Genomic DNA, 13404 nt, shown 5'->3' on the forward strand with positions numbered 1-13404 from the left:
TTACAAACATTGAATCTATCTCCCCATGTAAGTATTCTCACACTTGCTTCTTATCAAACTGTCTGTACTGGGCTATCTTGATTATCACTTCAAAAGTTTTTTTTTCCCCCCTCTTACTTAATTGGCCTCTCAGAGTTGGTAAGACAATTCCCACCTGTCTCTCTATATGTATATGTATCAGGGGGTAGCCGTGTTAGTCTGTATCTACAAAAACAACAAGGAGTCTGGTGGCACCTTAATGGTGGCATCTGTTAGTCTTTAAGGTGCCACCAGACTCCTTGTTGTTTCTATATGTATATATATATCTCCTCAATATTATGTTCCATTCTATGCATCCGAAGAAGTGGGCTGTAGCCCACAAAAGCTTATGCTCAAATAAATTTGTTAGTCTCTAAGGTGCCACAAGTACTCCTGTTTTTTTTTTTTTATTGTTGTTAATGTAGCTTCACACTCTACAAGGCAGCACTCTAAGTACATTGCCTTTTTAAATAAATCAGCAAGTTGAGACAGCAGCTGCTGCCAGCAAGCTCTCTCCGTCCTGAGCCCTGTCATGTCCCCACTCTGCTCCATGGAGATGGGGGGGCAAGGGGGACACCCTGACATTACCACCCTTCTTTCTCCCCTCTGCACAGCAAGCAGGAGACTCCCAGGAGCAGCCCATGGCAGTAGGGGGAGGGACAGCTGAACTGCCCAGCAATTGATAGCCTGCTGGGCAGCTGCTGCACAGGGAACCTTGGGGTGTGGGGAGCTGATAGGGGGCTGCTGGTCCACACTGGCTCCAAGCCGCCACCAGCTAGCTCCAACAGGCTGCTCTTTCTGCAAGCAGTGGACAAAGCAGGCAGCTGCCAAACAGTGTTATAAGGGAGCATTGTGCAACTTTAAATGAGCATGTTCGCTAATAGATCAGCAATGAAACACTGTTAACCGGGACGACCTTGAGTGAGGAGTTACTGTAAGTGTTGTTTACTGGATGGCCCTCTGCTGGCAAATGTCAGCATTAATTAGGTTATACAAGTAGTGACTGGTCTGCCTGGTGTTTATGCTCCTGAGAAAACTTGTGGTTCAAATTAAGAGCACATCTCATTCATATTTTCAAATGGGATTAAAAAGGAAAAGTTGCATCTCAGCTCTCTGAGCCATTTACAGGCTAATTCATGAAGATGCTGGAACAATCACTTGCCACAGAACCTTGTAGCTTCTTATTGACTTTCACTAGAGAGCCCTTCCTGTGTCCTCTCTTTGTTTTATAACCATCTTCTGTTTTCAGAGTGCAGGTAAACGTCTCTCCAGCCAAATTCCTCTGATCATCCAATTCTACATCCTTCAGGACTTTGGAGATAAATTACAGAATTCAATGCTGCAACTTTTACAAGAAAGAGAAAAATTGAGCTTCTTTCTTCAGGAACAGAAAGATGCTGCCGATCAGAGACATTTTCTGAGTGGACGAATTCATCGTCTTACACAAGCTCGCCTTCGCTTAGTAAAATCTGTGCTGTAGCCTCTCTGCTTTAAATGGTCTGTTTCAAATGTCAGTTCTTGGTACTGAAAAGATCTATAATCAGAGCTTTGTATAACCCTTTAGAAATTGTGCATCTGTCTACATTGGCCTTAAAAACTGAATTAACTAAGAGTTTAGCTAAATCACGTAATTGCTTTAACCGCATCAGTTATGTGTGTCTCACATGTTCACCTGTGAACCATTTTATTTTGTTTTAGTTTCCTATGCTTCCTTGTAATTATGTTGCTACTGGGAAACATTCTGAATGTGTTCATTTTAACAAGTGAGGACATGAGCTCTCTGGTACAGACCATACAACCTTCAGTAAGCAAATGAATTAAACCATATTGCATGAGAGACTGAATCAAAAGTGTAAGTATATTTTAAATGTGTGCTTTCCTTCTTACATTTTTTGTTGTGTTCTTCCACATGCTTTATTTCAGCCCTGGAAATGAGTTAGTCTATTTTAACATTTTGAAATTATGGTACATATTAAAAAAAAAAAAAAAAAAGTAAATGTCACTTTGCAAGTGTAGTGTAGGATATAAAGTTGTTAGATGCTGGACTTAGATCCTCTGTATGTCACCTGATGTCCTGGCCCAATCACTGGCAAAAAACCTAATCATAATGTGGCTCAACAAATCATGAGTTGAGACCAAGTTGTTTCTGTGAGTGTGTACTGTAATTATGCTTCTATGAAACTCTATTAAAACTTTTTATACTGTTCTGGTAAAGCAACTGAGGTTGATCCCATCAGAGGGTTCAATGGCCTACCCAAAGGAGTGGTAGAGAAGCATATGTAGCTCATGTTGACCTGTTTGTTAGACACGATGGAAGAGCTGAGGGGCAAATGGGCATAGATTGAGCTTTCTTTAGTATATACCACAGCTGTGTGGTGTGGAAGCTTTCTTGGCCCTACTCAACTCCAGAAACTGAAGTCTCTATTTATAAAAAGAGGTACATTACTCTGCTGCTATTCCATCAACAGTAATGTGAGCTTATGGTCTTAAAAGAAAAAAAGCCCTGAAAGAAACACTTTTGGACACAAGTTTTCTTTGATTAAACTTTGTTATCCTTCATATGCATTCAGTAGTGAACTTGGTGAATACTTTTCTTTCAAGTATCATCAGAACACAGCACATGCCTGTTACAACTAAAGATAAGTCCAGTACTGACTCAAATCCAACCTTTTATCCGTCAAAATAGCAAAATAGATACTTCCCCTCAGCCCTTACTGCCTTTAAGATGAGCTTCCTTGCCACTTGTAAGTCCACTAAGTATCACTAAAATTGTCCTTCCCACTGAAGTTATTTAGCAGTGGGGGGTAGTCAGCACTTCTGAAAGTCAAGCCAAGTAACCTGTTTAAAGAACTACCAGGAAGCTTGCTGAAAGGTTGGAGAAAAAACCAGCTCCCTTAGGTGCCCCATCTTGTGCTTAAATCAGAAGAGTATCCTTCATCTCTGAGGCTCTCAAGGTGCTTTATAGACTTTCAGTCAAAATCAAAAGATTGAGAGAGGTAGAAATGCTGTAATAAATTACTGCAAGGAGAAATGATTTGTAAAAGATTTATTAGTTGTACCACTTATGTGCAAGACAACTGCATTTGTTTTCTTAAGAAAATTTTGCCTTGTTTTGGTATACATTGCTATTTTAAAAAAAGTCATTCCCCTGAAGAGATTTGTCATTCCTATAGAAAGTGACTCATTATGGCTTTTGTGTCCCCCTGAACATTCTAGCCTTTACAACCATTTTTAAAATATTATTTAAGTGGCACTCTGATATATAACAGATTATGGTTCCAAAACTGAAGTGGAAATTTCTCCAACTCAAGCTTTGGGAATTAAGGTACCATTCAGTAACAGCAAACTTGGTCATTTCACTCCATTAGAATTGGAGAGCACATAAAGCAGAAGGGATGTACTGAGTCTCATTACTTTTGGTCAATTTGTCAGCACCATACCAGTGTCTTTTTGTACACATCTAGAACTACAGCATTTTATTTTTCCTCTCTTAGAACATTAAAATCATGAGACTTATGTGAATGGTTAGTGACTTTGTGTTTTGTTTTGTTTTTTTTAAAAAAGCTTAAGTGATTGGTCTCCTGCTAAAAATCGTCACATGGACAGGTACAGAGAACTTTCTACGGAATTAAAAGCCAGATTACTTTAAAACTGAGGTAGTCATGTGTTTGGTAGAAATGGGTTTTTTTGCATCTCTGATTTCCACACTTTCCCAGCCTTCCGTACCTACACTTTGATCACAGAGAATGACTACATGGAAGGCAACCGCACAGCAAAGCTTTGTTCTTTGCATTTCAGAGGGAAGAGTTCTCGGAATCAGTTAGCAGCTCCCAGCTCATAAAACTGAGCATGCTACTGGTACACAGTGTCCTGCTACAAGCTGTTCTCAGCAGCCTACCTGTGTTGACTAGCTTTAGAACAGTAGTTACTGTATTTCTCCTGCATGCTAGATGTGGGACCCAGGAAGGGTAACCGTGAAGAACAATGGCACATTTTCAATTACTGAGCTAAATGCTGATCCTATTTATGTTGGGGTAAAGCCAAAGAGATCACCCTGGCTGTTACCGCACCTGTAAAGATCCTGAGGATTTTTAACCACCTGAACATATGCCAAGACATCTCTCCCTGCCTCTAGTCTCCAATGCATGAAACAGTTTCCCTTTACCTATAATGCCCAGACTGACATTCATCATGTGTTTTCCTCTTTAAGTCACCAACTAGGACCCCAGAGATTCAGATTTACACCACAATTTACATTTAAATTAAATTACGCCAGTAAAGCAAGTGTCAAACCACCCTGCTTGTAATTGAAACAGTGATTATTTCAGTTACAGAAATAATAGAAAACCCTATAAACTTGGAAGCTACAAAACTAAAGGAACATGTCAGTTACCAGTTGACAGCAACTTTGTGCCACCAGGCACCATAATGAGAAAGGTGCTTGTTGTGAGTCTTCTACTTCATTAAATAGTTCAGTCACTGCAGCCAGCACAGAACTGAGTGTGCAAAACTTCAGGTTATTTGCAAGTAGTAAAAAAAATTGTAAGCATCTAGAAATTCTTTTTAAAAGTACATAATAAGGTAGCCAAGAAAGCCATAGCTCCATTTAGGATTGTTCTTGAAAATGATTCAGCAAGATCACCTATTTGCCTGTTTAAAAAAAAAAGAAAAGAAAAAAAGTGGTGAGTATCATATGTCTCAGTTTTCTCAATTACTTGCTATGATAGAGTCAGCTAATGGTTCTCAAGGTCATTAAAAAGGTGATGTTACTTTTCATAATATGAATAATGGGGATTTGGAATAATAAATAGTGGGGGTTCTCTAACTCAAAGTCTTTAAATCATGATTTGAGGACTTCAGTAACTCAGCCATAGGTTAGGGGTCTATTACAGGGGTGGGTGGGTGAGGTTCTGTGGCCTGCAACATGCAGGTGGTCAGAGTAGATGATCACAATGGTCCCTTCTGGCCTTAAAGTTTAAACTCTATAAGCTTGTTTAAAATGTTGAAGAAAGAGCATGAATATATATTTTACCTGCATATTTCTGTAAATCCAGTCGGTGAACATAGTCATATTTCCATAAACTCCAGGTCTTCTACGACTGGCACAGCCAGTTCCCCAGCTTGTGTCACCAACTAGCCACCACACGGAGTTTTTCTCAGTTACTAACGGACCTCCACTGTCACCCTGGGCAAAAATAGGAGCCCACAAGCATGCTATTAGTGACCGTGCCCATTAGAAAGAGCTGATGGTTACAGTGTTTGAATCTGTATTTAAGTCTCAGAGGGAACAATAAAAAAATAAAACCCACTAAGTATTGCTTCCACACTGCATCTAAAACAGAGGTTCCCAAACTTTTTTTGCTGCAATCCCCTGTGGAGAGTCATGTCCAAGCATGCCCTCCTCTTTCTAAGAAACAGTATTCCATGGACACCTAGGGTCCAGGACCCCACCCCACAAGCCTCCCCTGCCCAGGACACATTTCAGGCAGGCAGCCTCAGCAGGACACAGCCAGTCATGCTATGCATTCTCCTTGTGTCCCCGCCAGAATCACTAACATGCTGCAGGCTCCTCTGGCCTTAGCATGATCCCCAGCATGCATGTGCAAGAGCCTATGTGGGCAGAGAGGAACTACCTCCCAAGGAGAGGCCAGAGAGCTGCAATCACCCACCCCACCCCTCCTACAAGGGAAGAGGCCATGCCCTCTCAGTCCATCCCTCCCTCCTCCTTGTTAGTTCAGCCTGGCAGCAGGAGCTGAGCGGGAGGCTCAGCTGTTGGAAGAAATTATTATTTTATCAATGCTGTTTTGAAGAAACAAGACAATTCTTAACCAGCCAGGTCCTTGCCTCCCCGATAACCTTGTTCTGCCCCACCCCCAACCCCGGGAGGCCACGCCCCGGTTTAAAAAGCAAATGATCTAAAACAAGGGCTACCTCAGTTACAGTACTACATAGTTAGCTTACCCACCAAAAATGCAAGAACTCATATATTGTTGGCTGCGTATTAAGGGTGGGAGAGACTGGTTTTCCCTTTTCTCAAAAGCATGAGAAAAGTGTTGCTACATTTGTGAAAAGTCACTCATTTTCAGTGTTCCCATGAAATTGTTACAGATTTGCATTTGAAAATGAGGGGCTAGCACTTTGCACAAATTTAGCAACAAGTCGATATTGGCATCGAAGACTGAGGAACTGGGATGGGAGAATCCAACTATCAGCCCTACCTCTAGCAGTTCTCTCAGCATGATGAAAACTGGAAGCCCGACTGCAATGCTCCAAAGACAGTCACTTGTCTATTTAACTAGACCTGTCATAGTCACTAGCATTTTAAATACCCTTTCCTGCAAGTGTTAGAATAATCAAAAAATTAATCTTTAAGAGCTAAAATAAACACAGATTATTACCTGGCAGGAATCCTTTCCTCCTTCTATATACCCAGCACATATCATGGTAGGCAAAACTAAGCCATTATAGAATTTGGCAGAATTACACACAGAACGTTCTATTAAAGGCACCATTACGGCATTCAAGACATCTGAAGTTTTACCTAAAGTTGAAACACGCACACACACAAAAATGAAGTTAGAACAGGTCTCAGATTGTCATGTGTAAAGGTTACAAATCCCAGCAGCTAAATTTGCTTTCAGTGGTGCACAAAATCAAAAACCAGTCAGCAATGCCTTGGCATAAACACGGACCTTTGATTAAAAGTAGAACACAGATATTAAAAACCAGTTTGAAGATGACAATACATTATCCTAAACAACATAAGAATACCCATCCTGGGTCAGACCAAGGGTCCATCCAGCCCAGTATCCTGTCTGCCGACAGTGGCCAATGCCCAGTGCCCCAGAGGGAGTGAACCTAACAGGCAATGATCAAGTGATCTCTCTCCTGCCATCAAGTATATTAAAAGTCTCACCCCCTTGGTATTCTGCTCCCCATCCAGATATCCAGCACTGTTGATCAGGTTGGAACATCATTCCAGGGTTAGGCAAACAAACAGGTGCTACAGTGTCTGTGAAGTAAGAATATACTGGTGATTAGCAAGCCTAAGTAAGAGGACATAAATAAAAAAATAAAAAAAAATAAAAATCTATTAGAGGGTCTTCCACCCAAGAGGAGACCCATGCTACACTGAATACTAGGAACTCCAAGTACACACTAGCGCTTTTAAATATAAAGGCTCCTCCCCTGTCCATTTAGCTTCCTAGCATCTAAGCAAGTATTGTGGTCATAAAAGCTGCCAGCCTGAGAACACTGAAGACCTCTTTATCCACAAGTAGTACAGGATGGGTAGAAGAAGTGTAGGCTTCCAAATGTTTCTAAGCCTTGACCTAAAGTTTCAGCCTCTGGGGATTCAGAGGGAGGTTAGTTCCCTCTCCATCACTCAAGTAACATTTAATTAACAAGTTAATGCCAACTGTTTTGATAGGGTTTATTTTCGGGGGGTGGGGGGAGAGTGAGTAGGAGAGAAGGGGGCAGAGGGAGCAAGACATGGAGATGAGACACTTATCCACTAGGACACAGACTGAGGGCAAACATTGGTCAAGAATGCTTAATTCCCATGAGCATTGTGTACTTTCCATGCAAAGTCCTATTGAAATTAGCATGCTACTTCTTCCACAGATTCCAAATAGGTTGTGCACAGCATGCAAACTAGCAGTAAAATATCTGTTAAACAAACCTTTGTTTGCCTCTTAGCATGTAGGGCTCATGCTATTCCTACCACCAGCAGCAAGGGGGAGTTTTCTTCATGCTATTTTTGCCATTTCTCCAAGCACTATACGTTGTTTTTCTTCATTGCATCTTATTAGAAAGTCTTAGGACTTCAGGTAATTTGAAAAGTCTCTTGAATGCCTTCAAATTCAGGGCACTGTAGTTGAGAGCATCCTCTCTGCCATCTCTCTCTGGGTTTGCACTATGCCTTGTCTTCCAGTTTTCACTTCTAGTTTGGCCACTGCGCTTCATTTCAAAAAGAGCCCACTTCAGTTTTGCACGCTCTTCCGGGGTCTGAAATAGTTTTGCTTCTTTCTGGAAACTGTTTTAGGTCTTGATCCATTGTGCACTATTCAGCTTAGGGCAAGGTACAGAAGTTAGTAGCAAGGCCTGGGAGTTATGTGCACCAGAATGGACTATCTGTTTGATTTTAGTAGTTCATTTTCAAGTGCTTTATAGTGGAAGAACTGTATGCTGTTTTGATGGAGAGGACACTAGGAGTTATAGCTAGTCTGAAAATCCCTGATGAATGGATTATGTGGTACACACACACTGGATTTAGAGTGTTTCCTTAGGTACCTCCTCTTTTCATAAAAAGATCACTCATTGTATTTGATGTGTAAGTCCCATATGTTGCAGTATATTCCTTGCATGTATAGGCTCTCTAGAAGGCCACTATGGGTAGTTAATAGAATGATCAGGTCATCAACACACAGCAAGGATTTCATTTCTCATTCATGAAGAATCCTGGGTTCCAGTAGAGCTGGCAGGTCATTTAAGTGTCCTTTGAAGAGGGCAGTGCTGACATGACATCCCTGCCATACCTGCAGACCTCTGATAGCTGATAAATTGACACCCAATTAAAAAAAGTACGTTTTATTACAGTTTCTATTTTGTAGCAGCTTAGTGTTCAATCCTGGCTCGCTGACTACAGGTTATTAAAATATCTTCCCATGCTTTGTATTTTTCTCATGTTTTTTAAGTGTCTGCAGAGCAAGCCCTTCCTCTTTAATGGCTGACACAATTTAAAAAATAAATAAAAGGGGGTGGGCAATTTCTGCAGCTGAGTTTTTGGGCTTAAGCACACAACAAGAGAATACCTACCAGTAATACTCAGCGGTGTCTGTAACTTCATCAGGGCAACGTCATTGTCTTTAGTATCCGAATCATAATTTGGGTGGGAAATTATTTTCTGCACTCTGGATCCACTTCTGGAGCGCGTTTCCGTTTGCTTCAGAATCCCAGCATACACGTTCCAGTAGTATGGAGAAGAAAACTGTCTGGAGAGTAAAATAAGGTTAGATTATTTGCTTCTGTATTAAGCAGAGCCCCATATACTTTCTCCTGCAGCAGTCAAATGATTTCAGATCTCATTGACTTTTTACTGTGAATGGATAAGCACAAACATAGAACTATTATATCCTAAGAGAGTGGTAAACAATAGATACCCATTGCTCCCAATCCTCCTTCAGTTGCCAAAATAACAGCAAGAAGAATGTTAATACATTTAATCTATATGTGGCAATGAAGCTGGGAAAACCAGTGTTCACAATGGAGATGGTAGTGAGAGAAGAAACAAAGACCTGGTCTACACTGGGGGGAGGGGGGATCGATCTAAGTTAAGCAACTTCAGCTACGTGAATAACTTAGCTGAAGTCGACGTACTTAGATCTACTTACCGCGGTGTCTTCACTGTGGTAAGTTGACAACTGACGCTCTCCCATCGACTCTGCCTGCACCTCTCGCCCTGGTGGAGTACCAGAGTTGACATGGGAGAGTGCTCAGCAGTCAATTTATCGCGTCTAGACTAGATGCGATAAATCGACCCCCGCTGGATCGATCACTGCCCCTTGATCCGGCAGGCAATGTAGACAAGCCCAAAGAGTACGGAAATCCTGGCACAGACATTCCATATTTACCCACAGTGTGAAGATGTAGACATACAATATAAGAAAGAGACAGTCACATTTTTGTAGTCTTGGTGCCATTTCAATGACTGACCCTGAAGACAGCAGATCACAATGATGGGATTCACAAGGGGGCCTAACTACCAAAATGTAGTTCTGGGGAAGGGAACCCCAGTTATTAGAAAGAGACAGGCAATAGTAATGGGGGATTCAATTATTAGAAATACAGATAGTTGGGTTTGTGATGACCAGGAGAACTGCAGAGTGAATTGCTTGCTTGGAGCAAAGGCTGCGGACCTCTCAAGACATCTAGATAGACTTATGTGCAGGGCTGAGGAGGAGCTGGTGGCAGTGATACATGAAGGTACTGTGGAAGCAGAGAAAGAACTGACAGGAAGGGGATGCAATGCATGACAGTTCGTTAGCAAGAGTCAGGCTAACTGTAACCCTAATAACACGAGATTTGTAGAAGCGAGGATTGTGTGAAGTGAGTGGGAAAGAACTGAGTGAGAAGTTGTTGCAACCTTGTGTAGATAATGTGTAGAAAATATTGTATGTAGACTAGAGTCAAAACAAGTGAGAAAAATAAGATATCAAGATGGCCTATGTATAAACAAAATGCAGCTGTTGCTTATTATTGTCTGTAATGAAAGGTATAAAGGTTTGCTGTAATTGTTTACCTGTAGAGAGACCTATTTAGCTCTCTCCCTCTAAGCAATTGTTAGAGAAAATAAAGTATCTGACTTGCTGTACCCAAACAAAATGAGGGGGATGAGGGGGTTGGATAGGCATGGGAGTCCCGGGGGGCCTGTCTGGAGGCGTGGGTGTGGATAGGGTCGGGGCAGTCAGGGGACAGGGAGCAGAGGATGGTTGGATAGGGGGTAGGGTCCCGGGGGGGGGACAGTCAGGGGACGGGGGGGGGGGGGTTGGATGGGTCATAGGTTCTGAGGGGGGCAGTCGGGGATGGGAAGTGGGAGGGGACGGATAGGGGGTGGGGGCTAGGCTGTTTGGAGAGGCACAGCCTTCCCTACCCAGGTGTAGTGTATTAAATTGCTCCCCATAGGAATGTTCTACTTACTGTGGCAGCATGGCTGCCAGTCCTGATGCTCCATAAGTAACACATTCCTACAGGGAGCAATTTAATACACTACAACCGGCGGCTCTCGCAGCCATGCTGCCCGTCAGGACCTCGCAGCCTCACCACCCAGAGCGCTGGCAGCACGGCGAACTGAGGCTGAGGGGGAGGGGTCGGGGGCTAGCATTCCTGGCCAGGAGCTCAAGAGCCGGGCAGGACAATCCCGCAGGCTGGATGTGGCCTACGGGCCTTAGTTTGCCCACCTCTGAGACAGATTTTTTTTTTAATTAAGTATATTGAAAAACAGATTTAACCAGTCTTTTGTATGGTTTTAACTGGAATTAGCTTTGTGCTTTCTGGTGTAGGTTTTTGTTCCCTAAATAATCAGCATAATTACCCAAAGTCCTCTGTATCTTCAAGTGTATCTGCATCCCTATGACATATAGGGAGGTCCAATTTTTTAAAAAAGGGAGGGTGGAGCGGGGGGGACAGGCCCCACCCATGACATGAATGGAAACAGATGCTTCCTATTGAAAGCAAACAGCAAATTCCCAACTACCCTCTTACAAAATGATTTTCCTTTAATAAGGTTTAAATGGTAAGAAGTTAGAATACCACAGAACATACAACCAGATCGTCTCTCCCCACCCTCCACATGCACATGCACATCTTGCACGGATTGTATGTAAAAGAGGGAAAAAATTGATCAATTCAGTTTGAAACCCAGGAGGAGTTCTCTTAGATTTGACTTCCCCTACAACCTGAAGTCAGTATGTCCACCATCCCAAAAATCTACACTCAACCGTATATGTTGTGCAGTACCAGAATTCCCTCTCTTTGGGGAATCAATTGACAGAATGCAGTATCTTAGCACTTACCCTTCTACACAGTGAGCAGCTGTCACTATCCATTCTGGGGTGATAATGGAGCCTCCACATACATGGGAGCCTTGGACTTGAAGGCTGACCTGCCACGGCCAGTCCCTCAGCACTGCAGCGCTGCCACCCACAATTCTGCCGGCAGGATTCGAATTTTTACGGGATACTCCACACTCTGAAAAAAACCAAACACAAAGATGGGGTGTGTGAGAGAGAGATTGTTTTCAACTATTATTGGCTACAAGTCTCAAGATAACGATAATTCAAAATTATGTTGGGATTTTCCCATTTAAAAAACCACCACCAGTTAACAAGGTGGAAAACTGGAACTCTGGAGGCTGAAGCTTTTAAATGCAGTTTATCAACAAAAATAGGTCATGACCCTCTGGATGGGTCTTTGAAGAGACTGAATCCAGGTCCTTTGGCTCTGAAAGCATAAGCCTCTACTGCCTGAATTAGAGGGTCAGAGGCAGTAGCAGACCTGTAAACTTCCTTAGGTGGTCCACCCACTAGAGGATATACCTATCTCATAGAGCTGGAAGGAACCCTGAAAGGTCATTGAGTCCAGCCCCCTGCCTTCACTAGCAGGACCAAGTACTGATTTTTGCCCCCGCTTCCCTAAGTGGCCCCCTCAAGGATTGAACTCACAACCCTGGGTTTAGCAGGCCAATGCTCAAACCACTGAGCTATCCCTCCCCCCATAGAGCTGCTCTACTCTTGGTGTCTTATTTGGTAGCTTTTTTAATTGTCTGCCAGGGTGTCTAAATTAGTCAGGATCAGCAGTCTAACAAATTCACGGGTTCAAAATTCCATACTAAAGGCCCAATTCTCACTTACACTGCTCTTGCAGTGTGAACTATTGCAAGTAGTTGCTGATCTCTGGATGGGAAATGAAAAGGTGGGTCCTTTTAACTATCAGCATTTCAGATGGAAGACAAACAAACCTAAGTAAGGGATACCCCCAGTATGTAGGATTGCTTACATTTCAAAACAAACTCTGGGGAAAGAGGGTAAGTCTATATGAGCTGTTGCTGTCCGCTTACCACTAGAATACATAACAATTCAGAGATTTCCCCTCCTCCTCCACCCCCCAAGGTACTTGGTCTCCAAGTTGCATCCTTAAAAATCTCACTAATGAAGAGGAGTCACCAGGTTACTTCTCTAACAAAATGACATGGGACTAGCTTAATTTTTCATTCCACCTTTCTTTCCATCAAACTTGGAGCCGGTATGTGGAGGAGGTGGATGCAGGATTACTTGTAAATGACTGACCGAAGGATGACGATTGGGGTGGGCTTAGAACAACTGCATAACTAGATGAATTTGTACCACGCTGTCACACACACTAGTGTTCCTGTACTAGAGCCTGCACAAGGGAGAAAAAAGGAGCTCCCACACTAATAAATATAGGCTAAAAGGCCAGACATCATCGTATTCCAATCATTCTGGATTCTATGTATAATTGTAGGGATAAATATAAGAACATAGGACTGGAAAGGATCTCCTGGGTTATGTTCAGCCTCCTCTATTGCAGACAACCCCATCATACAATATGGATTATCATACAATATATAAAAGACATAACAGGTATGAAGTATCATTACTACAGACACAAGAATCTGTCCCTAGATGTTTGCCAGGATGGGAGACTGTCCTTGCAAAACTATATAATCAAATGTCCCTTATTTATATAGAACAAGGTACCTTACCATAAGAGCACTTTTCTCCCCTCTGAGCCACAGAGAATAAATATTACTAGGGATAATGAGAACATCCACAGATAGGATAGGAATAAAAGAAGCTAGAAGGGATA

At 42.4% G+C, this 13404-nt stretch overlaps 2 protein-coding genes across 6 annotated transcripts in view; one reads left to right on the forward strand and one right to left on the reverse strand.

Annotated features, from left to right (window-relative positions):
• Positions 1–3569, forward strand: part of LOC101943245 (interferon-induced GTP-binding protein Mx1-like) — a 38693-nt gene extending 35124 nt beyond the window's left edge. The window contains exon 15 of the mRNA XM_065577623.1: positions 1268–3569. Within this exon, the coding sequence (XP_065433695.1) occupies positions 1268–1498 (231 nt within the window). The 3' untranslated portion in view covers positions 1499–3569. The remainder of the gene's footprint in view (positions 1–1267) is intronic.
• TMPRSS2 (transmembrane serine protease 2) overlaps positions 3050–13404 on the reverse strand; it is a 38338-nt gene continuing 27983 nt past the window's right edge. For all 5 annotated transcript variants that reach the window (XM_065577629.1, XM_024100543.3, XM_065577636.1 and 2 more), the window contains 6 exons: positions 11592–11766; positions 8836–9011; positions 6935–7030; positions 6417–6559; positions 5051–5203; positions 3050–4668 (listed from right to left, as the gene is read on the reverse strand). In XM_065577629.1, coding sequence (XP_065433701.1) covers positions 4657–4668; positions 5051–5203; positions 6417–6559; positions 6935–7030; positions 8836–9011; positions 11592–11766 — 755 coding nt within the window. In that variant the 3' untranslated portion in view covers positions 3050–4656. The remainder of the gene's footprint in view (positions 4669–5050; positions 5204–6416; positions 6560–6934; positions 7031–8835; positions 9012–11591; positions 11767–13404) is intronic.

This window comes from Chrysemys picta, chromosome 1 (assembly GCF_011386835.1).
Source record: "Chrysemys picta bellii isolate R12L10 chromosome 1, ASM1138683v2, whole genome shotgun sequence".
Taxonomy (NCBI): Eukaryota; Metazoa; Chordata; order Testudines; family Emydidae; genus Chrysemys; species Chrysemys picta.